The 20,126-nt window shown below is 40.2% G+C and overlaps 1 protein-coding gene across 4 annotated transcripts in view; it reads right to left on the bottom strand.

The window, feature by feature from the left end:
• LOC140734525 (U2 snRNP-associated SURP motif-containing protein-like) overlaps positions 1 to 15,295 on the bottom strand; it is a 90,199-nt gene extending 74,904 nt beyond the window's left edge. Inside the window, exons 1-4 of one of the 4 annotated variants that reach the window (XM_073058603.1) lie at positions 15,144 to 15,295; positions 12,777 to 12,819; positions 10,260 to 10,340; positions 5,668 to 5,782 (exon numbers count right to left, since the gene is read on the bottom strand). In XM_073058603.1, the coding sequence (XP_072914704.1) occupies positions 5,668 to 5,782; positions 10,260 to 10,337 (193 nt within the window). In that variant the 5' untranslated portion in view covers positions 10,338 to 10,340; positions 12,777 to 12,819; positions 15,144 to 15,295. Of the gene's footprint in view, positions 1 to 5,667; positions 5,783 to 10,259; positions 10,341 to 12,776; positions 12,820 to 13,154; positions 13,434 to 15,143 lie in introns of those variants that run through there. The other 3 variants (XM_073058606.1, XM_073058605.1, XM_073058607.1) reach the window with 3 other exon arrangements.
• Between the last annotated feature and the right edge of the window lie 4,831 nt (positions 15,296 to 20,126).

Genomic DNA, 20,126 nt, shown 5'->3' with positions numbered 1-20,126 from the left:
AGTCTTCCAAGCTGAATAAGCTTGGTCTATAATAGAAGGATAAAAAAAGAAATTGGATACAATAGGAATAGTTAAAACAAACTGATTCAACCCAAAAAATTTCCGAAATTGAAACCATATATGTAAAGTATGTTTAACTATCGGATTGTCAATTCGTTTCAGCAATTTAGAAAGAGCAAAGGGAAGAGAAGAACCCAATGAAAATCCTTGTACAGATTTAGTTTCCAGGTTCACCCAATGAGGGCTAAAAGATAAATCCCAATCCTTTAACCAACATATCAAATATCGGATATTAACTGCCCAATAATAAAATCTAAAATTAGGCAATGCCAATCCACCTTCCTTCCTTGCCTTCTGTAAATATTTTTTACCTAATCTAGGATTTTTATTCTGCCATATATATGAAGAAATGTTTGAATCAACATTAGCAAAAAAAGATTTCGGAATAAAAATTGGTATCGCTTGAAACATATATAAAAACTTGGGTAAAATAATCATCTTAATAGCATTAATCCGACCTATCAGAGATAAAGATAATGGTGACCATTTAGTGAACAAACATTTAATCTGATCAATTAAGGGTAAAAAATTAACCTTAAATAACTCCTTATAATTTTTAGTAATTTTAATCCCTAAGTATATAAAAGAGTCAAACTAATTTAAAAGGTAAATTTCCATAAATTGGAACCTATTTAAAGGAAACAATTCACTCTTATTAAGATTTAATTTATACCCAACAATGATATAACTGCAGGAATGGATTTCTCAGGATCAGAAATAAATAATAATAAATCATCTGCGTATAATGATAACTTACGCATATCCATCCCACTAGTAATGCCAAAAATGTTCGGTGATTCTCTAATAGCAATTGCCAAAGGTTCTAAAGCAATATCAAATAATAATGGACTAAGAGGACAGCCTTGTCTAGTACCCCGAAATAAACGAAAAAAAGGGAGACCTTTGATTGTTAGTAAAAACCGAGGCTACTGGAGTATGATATATCAGTTTAATCCAGGAAATGAATGTCGGACTAAAATTAAACTTCTAAAGCACAGTAAATAAGTATGGCCATTCAACTCTATCAAATGCTTTCTCCGCATCTAATGAAATGACACATTCTGAGGTGTTACGTGAAGGAGTATAAACAATATTCAATAATCTCCTAATATTGAAAAAAATAGCGATTTTTAATAAAACCAGTTTGATCTTCCAAGATAATTTGAGGTAATACCTTCTCCAGCCTGGACGCCAGTAACTTGGAAAAGATATTGGAATCTACATTCAATAAGGATATTGGTCTATAGGACGCAGTCAGTAGGGTCTTTATCTTTTTTCAATATTAAAGAAATGGAAGCTCTATAAAAAGATTGTGGCAGTTTACCCAATCTAATTGCTTCTTCAAAAACCCTGCATAACCAAAGAGAAAGAGTAGAGGAAAAACACTTAAAAAATTCCACTGTATACCCATCTGGACCTGGTGCTTTCCCAGAATTCATAGAGGAAATAACCCCTTTAATTTCTGCATCCGTAATAGGAGTTTCTAATATTGAAAGATCATCTGATGATAATTTTGGAAAATTCAATTTCCCAAGAAAATCATACATGGTGTTATGATCATGAGGGAATTCAGAATGATACAGAGAGGTATAAAAATCTTGAAAAGATTTGTTTATCTCATCATGGTTAACTGTCAATTCACCATTCTGATTGACGAATCTTAATAATCTGACGATTAACCAAAGCATTCTTCAATTGATTAGCTAACAGTTTACCCGATTTATCACTATGTATATAAAAATTAGATCTGGTTTTCATTAATTGATTTTCAATCGAAGATGTAAGTAATAAACTGTGTTCCATTTGAAGTTCAACCCTTTGTTTGTAAAGCTCCTTACTAGGAGCAGTCGAATATTTCTTGTCAATTTCTTTAATTTTATCAACCAATAAAAGAGTTTCCTTCTTAATACGCTTTCTCAAACCAACAGAATAGGAGATAATCTGTCCACGTATATATGCTTTAAAAGTGTCCCAAAGTGTTCCACAAGAAATATCATCCGTGGAATTAGTTGAAAGGAAGAAATCGATCTGTTCCTTCATAAATTTAATGATAGATAGATAGATAGATAGATACTTTATTCATCCCCATGGGGAAATTCAACATTTTTTCCAATGTCCCATACACTTATTGTAGCAAAACTAATTACATACAATACTTAACTCAGTAAAAATATGATATGCATCTAAAATCACCCTCTCAAAAAGCATTAATAATAGCTTTTAAAAAGTTCTTAATTAGTTTACTTAAATACATTGAGTCCTAACCCCAGCACTTTAACATATCTTACTCCTGGCGGTTGAATTGTAAAGCCGAATGGCATTGGGGAGTATTGATCTCTTCATCCTGTCTGAGGAGCATTGCATTGATAGCAACCTGTCACTGAAACTGCTTCTCTGTCTCTGGATGGTGCTAAGTAGAGGATGTTCAGGGTTTTCCATAATTGACCGTAGCCTACTCAGCGCCCTTCGCTCTGCTACCGATGTTATACTCTCCAGTACTTTCCCCACGACAGAGCCCGCCTTCCTTACCAGCTTATTAAGACGTGAGGCGTCCCTCTTCTTAATGCTGCCTCCCCAACACGCCACCACAAAGAAGAGGGCGCTCTCCACAACTGACCTATAGAACATCTTCAGCATCTCACTACAAACATTGAATGACACCAACCTTCTAAGGAAGTACAGTCGACTCTGTGCCTTCCTGCAAAAGGCATCTGTGTTGGCAGTCCAGTCTAGCTTCTCGTCTAACTGTACTCCCAGATACTTGTAGGTCTTAACCTGCTCCACACATTCTCCATTAATGATCACTGGCTTCATATGAGGCCTAGATCTCCTAAAGTCCACCACCATCTCTTTGGTCTTGGTGATATTGAGACGCAGGTAGTTTGAGTTGCACCATATCACAAAGTCCTGTATCAGTTTCCTATACTCTTCCTCCTGATCTTGCAGTAAGGTAGAATCAAATCGCCATTGCCTAACACAAGAAGCTGTATCCATAAATTTAATAGAAAGTTTCAATGGAGCATGATCAGAGATGGCTATAATATCATAATTACAACCAATTACAGATGGAATAAAACGAGAGTCAATAAAAAAAAATCAATTTTCAAGTAAGAATGATAAACATGTGAGAAAAATGAAAACTCTTTGTCCTTAGAATGCCGAAATCTCCAAATATCGAAAATTCCATTATCAGTCAAAAAAGAATTAATGTAAGTGGCCGACTTATTAGGTAAAGTCTGAGTGGATATAGATCTGTCCAGCAAAGGATTTAAACAACAATTAAAGTCACCACCCATTAACAACATATATTCATTTAGATTAGGTAGAGAAGTAAATAAAGACTTAAAAAAATCAGGATAATCCACATTTGGAGCATAAACATTAACCATAGCAACCTTTTTGTTAAAAAGTAACCCAGTAATTAACAAAAATCTACCATACGGATCCGAAATAATATCATGTTGGACAAACGTAATAGAGGAGTCAATAAAAATTGAAACTCCCTTTACTTTGGCATTTGAATTCGAATGGTACTGTTGACCCCTCCAAAACCTAAAAAAAAGTTGATTATCCTCTTTCTTCACATGAGTTTCTTGTACAAAAATAATATGTGCATTCAGTCTTTGGAATACTTTGAAAATCTTTTTCCGTTTAATCAGATGGTTTAAGCCATTAGTATTCCAAGAGACAAAATTAATGGTCTGAGCCATATTTCTAAAATCAACCCTTTGGTATATAAAGAGTTAACCAAATTATGAACTCATGCACCCGGAAAAATAAGGGGCGGTCCCGGAAGTGACGACATCACGGACATTTTAGTAGTTTAAAATCAGCCCAAATGAAAAAACTAAAAAAAACTGGTAAAAAGAGCAATAGATTTAGAAAAGAGACCCCCACCCACGAAGAAAAAGCCCATCCCAAGCCTGGAGAAGGCTGGGAAAAAAAAAGAATGATACTAAATCTACCCCCGTGTCAGCAGAAGGCAACTCCAAATATATAAAGGAGAGAAAAAAAGATCCACCCAAACTCCAAAAAAGTAATTATCACTATACTAAAACAAACTTCTTAATATAATTGCTAGTAAAAAAAACCAAAAAGAATATAAACACTAGTAACTTATAAATCGGGTTAAAACCCAAACAAAAAGTTAAAATGGGATAAGAAATGCATTAAAGGAAGAAGACGAGAGAAAAAAAATGGCGAAATCAAAAAAAAAGAAATATTTTAGAGAAGAAACCGCCATCTTAGTCACACAAAAAATGAAAAGGATATACATCAAACCATTAAAAAAAATTCACCTTCAAAGGGTTAATAATAATGACCAAAAATAAGGTACAGTGGTTAAAGTAAGTAAAATAAGATTAGTACGTCGAAAAAAACTTTAATTAAAATATAAAATATAGAATAAACCTACACCAATAGCCAGAAACAAAATCTGGTTTTGGAAACAAAAACTATCTTGTAACGATCAAAATCACTCATTTATTAGAGACGAGAATCCGAAGCAGTAGGGTAGTTCTCATCCAGAAAGCTTCGAGCTTCAGATGTGGAGAGAAAAACACGTTGTGGTGCATTCGGAGGCGAGATTCTAAGCTTCACAGGGTATAAAAGCACTGGTTTTAGATTTTTCTCATAACATTCGGACATCAGAGGTTTATAAAGAAGCCTTGCCTTCATTGCTTCTGGGCTAAAATCCTCCACTAATCTAAACTCGAAATCTTTGAATTTAACCATTCCTAAACACCGAGCCACATGAATAAGTTGCTCTTTGACATGCACATAATGAAATCAAACAATTACAACAGGTGGTTTAGATGAAGGACTTAATGATCGGCGCATAATTCTGTGGGCGCAATCAAGTAACGGAGGACTGTCTGGGAATACAGAAGGGAACGCATCCTTTAAAAGTTGAGCAAAATACTTCGAGGGTTCTGTCTTCTGGACCGATTTTCAAAGTTGACACTCTTGGCTTTAAGTGTTTCCACCTGTTTAATCGTCGAAGATCATTTCTGTTCCAGTTTTTCCATTATCAAGTCTCGCTTCCGAGCGTCCTCTTGCAAAGTTGCGATTAGAGCTTGCTGCTGGTTAACTACTGAATCAGTCTTATCCATATAATCCTGAAAAGCCTTTATATCTTGTTTGAAAATTTGTCGTTGTTCTTCAAATTTTTCATTTAAAAGCTCCAATAACATTTCATAAGTCAATTCAGTGTGCTTAGGATCGGTCTTCTTTTTCTTTCCGTTGCCGTTAGAATCTTTCCCAGGGTCTCGCCCTTTAGATCTCAAAGTCATTTCTGTACTCATTTCTTCAAAATTCACAGTACGCTCTTAAAGATAAGTCCAAAAAAGTAGCAAGAATCTTTTGGTGTAGGTAAAAGTAAGTTAAATAAGGGTGATCATAGGTTAAGAAAAGTAAAGGTTATGGAGCGAATCTGAAACAGTACTCACTCCATGAGCGTCTCCTGGTAACCTCCATTAGTGTTAAAACTGACAGCACAAAATAATTTACAAATTATTTCAGTACCCAAAACTGTCTGCAGTTCATTCTCATAACCATAAAAACTGCAGTATTTTAGCATAACCAATATAAAAATATATTTTAAATTACCTTGAGCAGCATTTACAATTTCGCCTCTCACAAAAGTTTTTACATTTCCTGTATCACCTGAGTCAAACGAGGCTAAAAACTCTTCATAGATTTCAGCTGCCTTTAGCTCTTCTTCCTGTAAAAACAATCATTTATATATTCTCTTCCAAGTATTATTCCCTTATCACAAAGTATATTACTAAGTGAAACAGTTCTCTAATATGCATTAAATTAAAATTCCTTTATACTACTAATATAAATCTGAAGATATTGCTGCAAGATGAATACCATCCTTTGCACTTTTTGTTTACATTTAAAGTGCAGAGCAATCTTAATAGCACTCAATATCTCTACAAGCTTATATTCTTTAACTGGTCTTTTAACCATCTCCAATACAACCTGCCACACAACCAGATCTAAAACTTTGCTTTTTACTGATTTTTCCAGGCAAAGGAGTACTTTTATTGCTTTTGAAATTTGTAATAAAATTTCTTCCTTAACTTCTTGTTAAACTGTTCAGTGACATGAGGATTGAAAACTGAATTATTGTGGGAAATCATGGAGATGCCAATATGCAGATAGATTGTGAAAATAAGATTGGTGCTGGATCCCAAGAGAAGGAATTTGTAGAATGTCTGTGAGGTGGCTCTTTAGAGCAGCACGTGGAGGAAAAAGTAATTCCGAATTAGGTGTTGTGAAAATGAAGTAGACTCGATGAGGGAGTTTAAGGTAGATAAATCCTTAGGAGGCTGTGATCATAATATGATAAAATTCACCTAGCAGTTTGAGAGGCAGAAGCTAAAATCAGATGCATCAGTATTACAGTGAAGTAAAAGGAACTAAGAAGGCATGAGAAAGGAGCTGGCCAAAAGTTGAGCAGAAAAGGACAGCAATGGCTGGAATTTCTTGGAACAATTCGGGAGGTGCAGGATAGATACATCCCAAAGTGGTAGTATTCTAAGGGGAGAATGAGACAACTATGGCTGACAAGAGAAATCAAAGACAGCATAAAATCAAGAGAGGGCATATAATATAGCAAAAATTAGTGAAAAGATAGAGGATTGGGAAGTTTTTTTAAAGCCAACAGAAAGCAACTAAAACAGCAATAAGGAAAGAAAACATAAAATATAAAAGTAAGCTAGTCAACAAGAGAATACCTAACATTTTGTGTGAGAGAGTGAGAGAGAGTGTGTGAGAGAGAGAGAGAGATTTATATTTATTTATTTATTATTTATTATTTATTTACTTACTTGTTTATTTATTTATTCGTTTGTTCATTCATTCAGTGGCCACTTCATTAGATACACTTGCTCATCAATGCAAATATCTAATCAGCCGATCCTTTGACAGCAACTCATTGCATAAACATGCAGACATAGTCAAAAGGTTCAGTTGTTTTTCAAATATTAGAATGGGGTAAAATGTGACCGAAGTGACTTGGACCATGGAATAATTGTAGGTGCCAGATGGGGTGGTTTGAGTATCTCAGACTTTGCTGATCTCCTAGGATTTTCACACACAAGTCTCTACAGTTTACAGGAAATGTGCAAGAAACAAAAATCATCCAGTGAGTGGCTCCTCTGTGGGTAATAACACCTTGTGAATGTACAGAAGTCAGAGGAGAGTGGTCAGTGGTTCAAACTTTCAGGAAGGTGATACTAACTTAAATAACTATACATTTATAACAGTGGTGCACAGAAGAGCATCTTTGAACACACAACACATTGAAGCTTGAAGTGGGTGGATTATAGCAGCTGGAGACAACAGTTCTACTCCTGTACCTAATAAAGTGGGCCCTGAATGTATATAAAGAGTAAAAGAGAGGCGAGAATGTATATCAGACCACAGAAAAATGACACTTAAGGGGTTTGCAATAGAGGACAAAGAAATGGTGGACAAACTTAGTACTTTGTCTCAGACCTCACTGTGGAAGACAGTAGCAGTATGCCAGAAATTTGAGTGTCAGGAAAAGAGGTGAGTGTAGTTGCTGTTATAAACAAAATGCACTTGGGAAGCTGAAAGGTCTGAAGGTAGATAAATCACCTGGTAAGGTGAACTACACCCCACAGTTTTGAAAAAGGCAGCTGAAAATTTTGTGGAGGCATTAGTACTGAGCTTTCAAGAATCACTAAGGTCTGTACTGGTTCTGTAGGTCTGGAAATTTTAAGCAGGAAATTAGACAAGAGACAGGATACTACAGGCCATTCAGGTCGACTTCAGTGGTTAGAAGATGTTGGAGTTCCTTATTAAGGATCAGGTTTCAGGGTATGGAGGAGCATGATATATAGGCAGAAATTAGTGTGGTTTGCCTGACAGATCAGTTGGAATTCTTTGAGAAAATAAAAGGCAGGACAGTCAAAGGAAAGTCAGTGAATGTTGCTTACTTGGATTTTTAGTAGGCCTTTGATAAAGTGCTGCACAAGGATCCACTGTATTACAGAAAAGGTACTAGCTGACTGGCAGGAGGCAAATAGTGGAAATAAAGGGGGTCTTTTCTGCTTGGCTGCCGGTGACCAGTAGTGTTCCATAGGGGTTGATGTTGGGACTGCTTCTTTTCGCATGTCAATAATTTGAATGACAGAATTGATGGCTTTGCAGCTATGTTTGCAGACAATACAAAGTTGGTGCAGTGTTAGGTAGTGTTTAGAAAGCAAAAAGTCTGCAGAAGGACTTAAGCAGTTTTGGAGAATGGGTAAAAAAGTGGCAGAATACAGTGTAGGGAAGTGCATGATCATGTATTTTGTTAGAACGAATAGAGGCACAGACTATTTTCTGTACAGGAAGCCAATTTGGAAATCAGGGGTGCAAAGGTTAAATTGACAGTCCTCAAGCATGATTCCCTAAATGTTAACTTGCAGGTTCAGTCAGTGGTAAAAGTGGCAAATGCAACGTTAGCATTCATTTTGAAGACTAGAATATAAAAGCAAGAATGTAATGCTGTGGCTTTATAAGGCATTGGTCAGACCACACCTGCGAGTATTGAGAGCCGTTTTGGGCCCTTGTTGGCTTTGGAGAGGGTCAAGAGGTGAGAATGATCCTGGAGTGTTTGACTGCTCTGGGACTGTAGTCGCAGGAGTTTAGAATAATGTGGGGGGGGAGGGGGAAGAGAGCTATCAAAGGCCTAGATAGAGTGGACATGGAGGGGATGTTTCCTAGAGTGTGTGTGTGGGGGGGGGGGGGGGGGGGGTCTAGGTCCAGAGGGCACAGCTTCTGAAAAAGATGCCCCTCAAAAAGATGGAGGTATTTCTTTAGCCAGAGATTACTCAATCTGTGGAATTCAATGCCTGAGGTGACTACAAATCAGAATCAGGTTTATTATCACCGGCATGTGAACTGAAATTTGTTAACTTAGCAGCAGCAGTTCAACGGAATACATAATCTAGCAGAGAAAAATAATAATACTAAATAAAACTAAAAATTATATTAAATAAGTAAATCAATTACAGTATATGTATATAGATTTTTAAAAAGTGGCCAACTCATTGTGGATATTTGAAGTGGAGGTTGATAGGTTACTGATTAGTAAGTGCATCAAAGATTATGGGGAGGAGGCAAGAGAATGGGATTGAGACATAATAAATCAGCCATGATGGAATGGTGGACCAGACTCGATGAGCTAAATGGCCTAATTCTGCTCCTCTCTCTCACGGTCTAAATTAGGAATTTTAAAATTCTCCAGGATATAACAAAACATTTTTTTTCTAAATGGAGAAAGGCTGGGTAATTAAAATGGACAGGTATACATATGCAAAATTTGCTGTAAACCAACATAACATTTGTAAGAAGCAATTAAGTAAGCCTTTCTACCTTTTTTGCAAGAAACTTGAATATAAAAGTAAGGAAATTCTACTGAAATTCTTTAGGATCCTGTTGAGGTTTTACCTGGAACAGTTTTGGGCTCCTTGCCCAAGAAAGGACATATTTAAAATAGACTGACGTACTTACATAGAGGGAGTACAGCAAAAATTCCCTAGACTCATTTTAACTGGCTGCTTTACCATTAGGAGCAATTAAGTGACAAGACATATAACATCCGGAGTTTTGAAAATAACTAAGACATCTCTTCATTGAAATTTACAAAAAAATGTATAGCACTTGACAGTGAATACAAGGCAGATATTTTCTCTGTCTGAGGAGTCTTGCACTGTCATTCTACAAAATTAAGAGAAGAAATTTCTTCACTCCGAGTGAAAAATACTGGAATTCCTTACACAGAGACAGAGTTCAACAGATTTCTGAATATTAAGGAAATCAAAGGATATGGGGGCAGTATAGGGAACTACTGTTTCAGTTAAAAGGTCAACTTTGATCATAGTGAATCAAAGAGTAACTAAAAGAGCTGAATGACATACTTCTTATCCTATGGCTTAGGTTCTTACGAGAAATAATATTTGTGAAGTTGCATGATGCTTAACAGTAGTTGTAACTGATGCCACTAATTTTCCAAAATTATAAATCCACTATAGATATCTTCAACAAATTATAATTCTTATTGTAGCATCAATCCAATCTAAAAATACATTCACTTAACTACTAGCTACTTTTCATCACACAATCCCCAACTGACAGAAATAATTCACAAAGCACTATTATACTATAAAAGCAGCACAAACCTTCTTCCTCAGATCCTCCTGTCCTCTTTTACTTAAAGTCCGTTTTGAAACTAAATTCTTCAGTTTGTTTTCTGCCATCTTCTACAAATAAAGCACAAGTCAACATGGTTTTAAACATTTGGCTTAACTTCAAGAATGAAGATTGCTACACTTGGTAAATCATCAGGTGCTCTAATTTAGCTCCTTCGTAAGTCACAACTGAACATCGACAGTTTAAAAAAACAACTCAAGATACTGCAATTGCTTTCAATAATAAGAGTTCTGAATGAAGTTCTAGTCTAAGTGCTTGTGATAAAAATTAGGAGCAAGAATTGCTAGCAACCTCTTAATAACACAATAAATAACTGTTTTTAGTTGTCACAATACTTAATTTCAATTAAAGACTAAGTTCAGTTCAAGGCTCTGATGAACAGATGTGACAATAGTCATGATGAGCTGAATTGCCTCCTTCAATATTACAGGATTCTAAATACACAGAACCCAAAAGATGTCATTCATTATTGCTTTTCTCAAAATGTTTTCACGTATCTTTCACATAAACTGAATGCACTACAAAGTCTATTCTTGCCCAGAACCTATACTTTTTCCAAGAGAACCAACATGGAATAACTTTCAAAACAAAATTTCAATCAATTTATCATATTTTTTATAGATTAAGTGTTTTATAGTGTTTTTAAAACCACTACTATTTCACTAGAATTTTTTTGTTTTAATTAAACTAGTTGAGAAAAAAATCTGTTTTATTAGCAAAAGAATTACCGTAGATTCCGTATTTTAAGCCGCTACTTTTTTCCCACATTTTGAACAGCTTTGAACTTTGCGGCCAATAATCCGAAGCGGCTAATGCATGATTTTTTTCATGCCGCCTCGTAAACATTTTGCCTCATAACAGTAGACCAATAAAATTGATGAGTAGTTCACAGAGGTCCAATGAAATTGTACGATAAATCAAGCGCACTTTCACAATTAAATTATTGTAAATCAGTCATTTGTACTCACCCTCATCAACATGGAAAACACTCGAAGCATTGTGCTGCCTTATGGCATACTTAGTTTATAATATTTTCGCTTAGTAATTCATTTTCTAGTTAAAGTTAGAAGAGTTTTAACTATATGTTTTCTGTACTACATCGCGGGATGCTATGACGTCACACCCGGTTTCGCGGTGTCTTGTGGGAAAATGCCGGTTTGCGATGAAACGGAAAGGAGGGGGGGGAGCGCATTACGCGAGCGGCTTTGGATCTGAGCGAACGCTGCTTTTAAGTTAAAGGTGATCAATAACTTTTCCTGGTAGGCTGTAGTATATATATTTTTTACCAGTCGTTAGGAGATATTGGAATGTTGTTCAGTAAAGAAGTATACGCAACGTATTTAAAAGTAGCCGCGTTACGGGCACGGTTCGAAAAAAAAGCATTTGCAATATGTATTTGTTTTTGTTACCATATGGATTTAATTAAAAGTTAAAAAATCCTCACGTGTAATATCTTTCTGTGTAAATATCTCATATTACAACGTGGGACACCTGCGGCCGAAAATCCGGTGCGGTCTAAAATCCGGTGCGGCCTTTACAATTAAAAAATCGATTTTATTTCTAAAATTAGAGCCAGCGGCTTTTAATCAGGTGCGCTCTGTAGTCCGGAATCTACGGTACATCCATGACATCAACATGTGACATCACAAGTTTCCCAGTAGACTGATACAATGAGAAACAAATACTGTGCAATTTGGAACTTCTTTTTAAATGGCTCAAATTATTAGTGTGACCTAATGACTAACTTGCATATCGCCCCAAATTTTAATCTTTCCTTCCTGACTAAGTAGTCCCTATCAAGCAATGCATTGAAAGAGCTACAAAAGATTGCCCCCAGTCTCATAAAACTAAGCAAAAAGGGGTCCATTTACCTACTTATACCACATTCCCCCCCCACCCCCCAGATCATCCAAAATCAATTACAGTTCTAGCTCTCCTTATTTTTCAATTGTCAATTCTCATTCAGCTTCATTCTTTGCAAATTCCTCCTCCTCTAGCCTTTAAGGTTTCCATTCTTCTAGTCTGGATCTTTTATGAATCCCCAGTTCTCTTTGCCACACTGTTTATGGCTATTCATTCAAACACCCAAGCACCAGAATCAGGGATTCTCTCTCCAGTTCTTCAGTATTCTCCTTAAATCCAACTCCAAATCGGTATTTGGATGCCATTATCATCCGTTTAAAACTGGGAAATGAAAATCTGATACTGACTGATACTAAAAGTTGATTCAGTATCATTCATATCAATTTTAGGAAATCATTAGCACAAATCTGCTGGCAAATTTAGGAAGATGAGGGAACTGGATGGCCATTATGATCTGGCAATTTGACATTGGCAATGAACCAAATTCCTCTATCATGATCCCTGGACACATACTGCTTCAAATGTTAGAACAAACAAGAGGCAGTAACTGGCTGGACCACATGATTTTTTTATGGAATCAGGTGAAACATGGGCAAGCAAATGTCTTCTTGGTAATTACTTACAATCTTCAGATGATGAATCAATACTCTTCCACGCCAAGCAACACTGAAAAGCACAAAATAGCAAAGACTCAAAATGTATTCTTGATGAAGAGCTTCAAGAGTGGCTTTGTAGAACCCACAACAGGTTAATTCAATAGTGAATTAACACACAAATCTATTTGAATTTAACCTCACCAAATTACCAGGCAAATGCATCTGAGAATTAATGGAAAGGTTGAAAGTCAAGACATATCCAAAAGGTCCACTAATTTAATCCATCATGTGGTACAATCCCAAGTTAAAGCATATTTCAACTCGCTACATATAGAAATAAACAGCAAAACTCTTCAGATTTGAAAAACTGTATACTCTTGAAAGTCCAATATTCACTCAACTCACACTGTGAATTAAACATAGTGCCTTCAGAATTTGTTTCATCTCATGTCTGGTTGCAAATTAATATGTCAACTAGGAGTGCAATACCATTTCTTCAAAGATGTATTTCAATTGATACCAAGTCTCAGATAGTACCAATGCTGTATTCATACTCTGATGAGATTTAAATAATATTATCCTAATGAGGAAGATGAACGATCCATGAACAGAATCAAAATAAGAAACTCTCAAATGGGAGATAAAGGAATTTTATGAAACACTGAAAATGGAATACATATACAGAAGAGGTACTGCAGATGCTGGAAATCTAGAGCAATACACACAATGTGCTGGAGGAGCTCAGCCGGTCAGGAATCGGAATGAACAGTTGAAGTTTCACGCCAAGACCCATCACTGGGACTGATGAGGAAGGGAGAAGAAATCAGCATAAGTAGGTGAGGGGATGTGAGGAAGAAGTGCAAGGTAGCAGGTGATAGATGAAACACAGAGCTGGGAAGCTGATTGGCGAAAGAGATAAAAGACTGGAGTAAGAGTAATCTGATCAGAAAGAACAGAAGACCATGGAAGAAAAGGAAGAGGAGTACCACCAGAGGGAGGTGATGAGCAGATAAGAGGAGGTGTGAAAGGGAACTTTTCTTATCTCCCTCTGGTACTCCTTCCCTTCCCTCCATGGTCTACTGTTCTTTCCCATCAGATTACCCTTTCTCCAGCCCTTTAAAAATGGGGAATGGTGAAGGAGAGGAGGGTTTGGACAGTTACTGAAGTTTGAGACATTAACGTTCATGCTATCAGGTTGGAAGCTATCCAGATGGCATATAAGGTGTTGCTCCTCAAATCTGAGTGTGACTTCATCGAGGCAATCTAGGAGGCCATGGACTGACATGCTGGAATTGGAATGGGAAGTAGAATTGAAATGGGTGGAATGGAAAATCCTGCTTCTTGTGGTTGACTGAGCAAGGTGCTCAAAGAAACAGTCTCCCAGTCTATGTCAGGAGCACCAGTTACAGCAGATGACCCCAAAAGACTCATGGTTAAGAACCAGCCTCACTTCGAAAAACTATTTGGAGCCCTGAATGGTAGTGAGGAAGGAGCTGTAGAGGCAAGGAATTGAGCAAGGTGGGGGGGGGGGGCGAGTTGAGGAGGGTGGGGTGTTCGTGGACAGTTGAGGTTGGGGAGAATTGAGAAGGGTAGGTGTGGTGTTAAGGAAGGTGGGTGGGGTCACTAGGGAGTTGAGGAGGGTGAGGGGGTTGGTGGGGAGTTGAGTGGGTTGGGGTGGTCCAGTGGGGAGCTGACGAGGGTGGGATGGTCTTTTGAGGAGTTGATGGGGGAGTGGGGGGGTCCGGTGTGGAGTTGAGGAGGGCGGGGGGGTCACTACTGGGGAGTTGAGGAGTGTGGGGGGTTCGGGGGGGAGTTGAGGAGGGTGGTAGTTGAGGAGGGTGGGGGGTTCGGGGGAGTTGAGGAGGTTGGGGGGTCGGTGGGGAGTTGAGGAGGTTGGGGGGTTCGGGGGAGTTGAGGAGGTTGGGGGGTCGGTGGGGAGTTGAGAGGGTGTGGGGTCGGTGGGGAGTTGAGAGGGTGTGGGGATTCGGGGGTAATTGAAGAGGGTGGGAGGAGTTGAAAAGGGTGGGGGATCAGTGATGAAGATGGACAGCTCGGGTGTAGGGGTTATACGGAGCGGTCAGGTAATCGGGGAGCAGTGGGATGGGGTCGAGCCGGGATGCGGGAGTCGTAGGTGGGCCGGGAGGCGTGGCGTGTATCCGGCTCCGTGGGTGTGGTTCGGCTCCTGAGGGGCGTGGGAGGGTCCTGCGGGACCGGGGTCGAAGCGGTGAGGTGGAGTGGAGTCTGCCTTCAGCGCGGTCGGGCGAAGCCAGGGCGCTGACACGATCGATCCCCGGCAGAGTGAGCACCGAGCTGCCAGGCCTCGCCCGCATCCAAGTTCCACCACCCCGCGCAATACAATCCCTGACTCTGCGCCCTTCTTCCCCAGCCACTTGCCCTGCAACCCGCCTGCTCTCCCCGGTCACCGGCTCCTGTTCGACCCGGAGCCGAGGCCTCGGGCTGCTGTCCGTCCAGCACAACAGCTTCGCGCTCGCCGTCCGGTCGCAGCAACTGCGCGGAGCCCGAGTCCCGGCCAGCGCCGCCACTGCGCATGCGCGTCGGCCGCCCGCCCAGCGCGGGAGTTTAAAGCTTCAATAAAAAAATACGCATTTTTGTCCTGCCCGTGACCCATCTCCCCCGGTTCTCGGGTGGAGATTCCCAATTCTGGCTGAACTAATGTCTCCTCATCAAAATCCTGAGTGACTTGCCCTTGTTTTGAGACTAGTACTGGAAATTCCAAAGGAATCATCAAGCTCACAGTGAATTTTATCTATTTCAATGATTCACTTAGTTGTCATCTCACAGGACTACTCCTTACACCTCTGGGAGCCATTCTGGCGAAACTCAGATTCATAAATTGCTGAATTTATTTCCTCATCTCATACTGATAAGACTGTAAGATAAAGGAGCAGAATTAAGTCATTTGACCCATCAAGGCACCTCCGCCATTTCATCATCATCGATTATCCAGTTTCCTTCTCAGCCCCAGACTTCTACCTTCTCCCCATATATCTTCATGCATTGACTAATTAAGAATTCATTAACTTCTGGCTTAAATATACCCAGTGACTTACCCTCCACAGCTGCCCATGGCAATGGATTCCAAAGACTCATCTTTCTCGGGCTGAAGAAATTCCTCATTTGTTTCTAAATTGACATTATTCTGAAGCTGTGTCCTCTGATCTTAGCCTCCCCCCTCCCCAACATAAGAAACATCCACTGTATTACGGCCTTTCAACATTCGATGGGTTTTCATGAGGTTTCCCATCAATCTTATGAACCTAGTGACTGGAGGCCCAGAGCCATCAAAACTCCTCATATGACAAGTTTTTCAATACCAGAATCATTTCCATGAACCTCCTTTCAACATTCTCCAATGTCAGTGTATAAAGGGCCCAAAAACTGCTCACAATTTTTCAAACTCCTTTATAAAGCCTCAACATTACATCCTTGCTTTTATATTCTAGTCCTCGCAAAATGAATGCTGACATCGCATTCGCCTTCCTCACCACGGACTCAACCTGCAAATTAACCTTTAGGGAATCTTGCACAAGGACTCCAAAGTCCCTTTGATCCTCAGATTTTTGAATTTTGTCTCCATTTAGAAAATAGTCTGCCCTTTCATTTCTTCTACCAAAGTGCATGACCATCCACTTACCAACACTGTATTCCATCTGCCACTTCTTTGTCCATTCTCCTAATCTGTCTAAGTCCTCCTGTAGGCTCTCTGCTTCCTTAAACTATCTGCCCCTTCAACTATCTTCATATCGTCTGCAATCCTGGCTACAAAGCCATGCACTCCATCATCAAAATCATTGACATATAGTGTAAAAAGAAGCGGTCCAAACACAGACCCCTGTAGAACACTGCTGGTCACCAGGAGCCAACCAGAAAAGGTTCACTTTATTCCCACTCTTCGCCTCCTGCCAATCAGCCAAAGTTCAATCCATGCTAGTATCTTTCCTGTAATACCATGAGCTCTAGACTTGTTAAGCAGCCTGATGTGTGACATTTTGTCAAAGGTCTTCTAAAAATCCAATGATGCATTGATTTTCATCTGTCTATCCTGTTTGTTATTTCTTCAAAGAATTTCAACAGATTTGTCAGGCAAGATTTTCCCTTAAGGTGTTATGAATGTACCACAGCTCTGAGGGGCCGAAGGGTGCGGGGGTAGCCCCCTCCTTTGTGAGAATCGCAAGATCACTATTGAGTCAATTCAGGAGACCCAGGAAATGAGAGAAAGACATGCCGAATCCACAAGGCGTTGGAATGTGCCTTGGCCTCCGAGAGGCGGACCCATTGATGCCGGCTATTGTCTCTTGGAGACGGACTTGTGTATTGCATCCTGGATGATGCATCAATGCCCCAGGCAATGAACCAAGGAGGAGGTTGGTGGAGGGATTGCATCATCCCCAACCTGATTGACACCTGAGCCCCTGTGAGTCAGGATAAAAAGAGGGTCTGTGCGAACAGCCCCTCAGACGCACCAGCAGAAACGCTAGCAATCCCGTGATAGCGAAAGCCGGTACAAGGCCACGTGCGTCCGCTTCCATTTGCCCGGAATTGGTGACCTTTGCCACGGAAAAATGGTTTTTTTTAGCTAACAACGGGGAACTCAACTCTTAACGACTCTCGAAGGATTGACATCATAAACAGAATGGGCAAGTTTTAACCCGTCTCTCTCTCTCTCTCCAACAATTGCCACACAGGGTCCCCAACGGCGGCAGCCTGTATGAACTGAACGAACTATATATTTCCATCGGACAATTCATTATCCCCTAGACAACGATACAGCTTATTTCTTATTGATTATTATTATACCCGCGCTTTTAGATTTAGTATTGACGACGTATATTATCTGTGTGTTTGCATTGATATTATTTTTGTGTATTTCTATCAATAAATACTGTTAAAAATAGTACCATCAGACTTCAACGGACCTCTCTATCTTTGCTGGTAAGTGACCCAGTTATTGGGTATGTAACAATTGGGGTTCTCGTCTCGAGATTTGATACCAAATTGGGGAGCCAGTAAATCAGGCTTGTAAGTCCAAACTTGGATCTGGTTACGCGGGTAGCCAGACGGGAAACCAGCAAAGATGGACGTGGGTGAATTTATAGAAAACCCGACTCTGGAGGCGCTAGGGGCGGCCACCAAATCAGATTTGATAAATTTGGTGAAGGGGTTAAACCTCGCAGAGGTGAGGTTGTCAATGAAAAAGCGGGAGGTGCGAAGGGCAATAACTCAGTATTATATTGGGAAGAATGTGTTTACAGCTGAGGTATTGGAAAATATCCCTGAAAAGGTACCAGCTAGTGGGACGGCTCAGTTAGAGTTGGAGAAATTAAGGTTGGAACATGCAATTAGGGTAAAGCAGCTGAGAAGGAGAAAGAAAGAGCCGACAAACAAAGGGAGCATGAGCTCCAGCTAAAGGAGTTAGAGCGGGACCGGGCTGAGAAAGAAAGGGAGCGTGAACTTCAGTTAAAACAGCTGGAAGCAGCTGAGAAGAAAAAGGAAAGGGCCGAGAAGGAGAGGGAGGCAGAGAAACAGAGGAAACATGACTTTGAGATGGAGAATTTAAGGCAAGAGCAATGAGTTTAGGGGTCAGACCGAGAGGAGCGGTTTAGTGTTAGTCGGGAGTTGAGGTTAGTACCTCTGTTCGAGGAGAGAGATGTTGATAGTTATTTCTTGCTTTTTGAAAAGGTGGCCGTGAATCAGAAGTGGCCCAGAGAACAGTGGGTGGCGTTGTTACAAAGTGTGTTAAAAGGGAAGGCATAGCGGGCATATACGGCGTTGTCCATGGAGGAGGAAGAGGAGGAGAGTTATGACAAAGTAAAGGCGGCCATTCTCCGGAGTTATGTGCTAGTACCTGAAGCGTATAGACAAAAGTTCAGAAATTTAAAGAAAGGGTGGAATCAGACGTATACCGAGTTTGCCTATGAGAAGGGTGTGCTCTTGGACCGTTGGTGCACCGCAGAAATAGTGGACGAGGATTATTGGCATCTCAGGGAGTTAATTCTGATTGAGGAATTTAAAGGTTGTGTTTCGGAGGATATCCGGATGTATTTGAATGAGAAGCCGAATAAATCCATCTCAGAATTTGCTAGGTTCACAGATGAATATGCCCTAACCCACAAGACAAAGTTTTCCTCGAATAAAAGTTCCCAGAGAGACCGTGGGAACGATTGAGAAAGCCCGCCGGCTGAGGCAGAGGTCCCGCCGGGAGCTAGTGGTAAGATTGAGGGGGAAAGGCAAAAAGGCCAGAGATTTCCGGGCTTGACCTGTTTTAATTGTGGAAAGGGGGGACATACTGCATCTAGGTGCTTTGCTCCGAGGAAGGAGACAGGAAAAGGGAAAGCAGCAGTCCCTATCGGATGTGCCGTGGTAATCAGTAAATCGACAAGAGAGCCCCGGGTAGACAGAGTACGAGAAGGGTCTGAGACTTGTATGTCAACCGGAACCGTGTCTGTGAGGGAGGGAGGCACCTCAGTTCCAGTACGGATCTGGAGAGACACGGGGGCGGAACTATCATTGATCAGCAGTAAGGTACTAGATTTTGGTTGCAAGACGGGAATGGTAGCTGTGAAAGGAATAGGAAAAGGGACGGAAATGGTGCCCTTGCATAAGATCATTATGAATTGTGAGCTAGTCTCTGGACCCGTTGAAATGGGGGTGCGATCAGAATTCCCGAGAACTGACACGGACGTCCTTCTGGGTAACGATTTAGCCGGTGGTAAGGTTTGGTCGGCAATGACACTGACAAAACAGCCTGTGAGTGTTGAGGCTCCGCCCCTAGATTCCAAGAGCTATCCCGCATGCGCGGTCACTCGCAGCATGTTGAGAGAGGCAGCTGAGAACGAGAGCAGTTTAAATCTGGCCAGTATTGATTTGGCCGAGACGTTTTTACCGACTCTGTACCACGAGGGTTTGGAGGGTGGTAAAACAGAGGGTAGTAAAGTGAAAGAGAGTAAGGGAGAGGAGATAGACCTGCCCTTAGCGAGGAATGAAGTGCTAGAGGCACGAAATGGAGATGAGAAACAGGTAAAGCTGTTAAAAGGTCCAGAGGTGGACATGGATTATCTGTCTGGTTTGGCAGAACTGTTTGAAGAAGTTGAAAATTCTAAAGGTGTTCCCGATAATGAAGTGAGGGCAGTCCTAGATGAAAAGGATGCCATTACCTTGAAGAAGTCTGCTGGGTTGGCAGATGAGGTTGTTGCAGCCCACGGGGTTGAATTTTCTCCGGAAGGGAGTTGCCCAGAGAGCAGCTGGGAGAATCAGGGGAATTTAGAATTTGGACCGGGTATGGGTATTGAAAACCTGGAAGAGGCAAGTGTCCCGTTTGAGTGTGTCCAAGATGTGGATGCACGTGGTACTGAACCT

Source organism: Hemitrygon akajei, chromosome 10, assembly GCF_048418815.1.
Source record: "Hemitrygon akajei chromosome 10, sHemAka1.3, whole genome shotgun sequence".
Classification (NCBI taxonomy): Eukaryota; Metazoa; Chordata; class Chondrichthyes; order Myliobatiformes; family Dasyatidae; genus Hemitrygon; species Hemitrygon akajei.
Note: the sequence above shows the minus strand (reverse complement) of the source record. Positions and strands in the feature narration are given on the sequence as shown.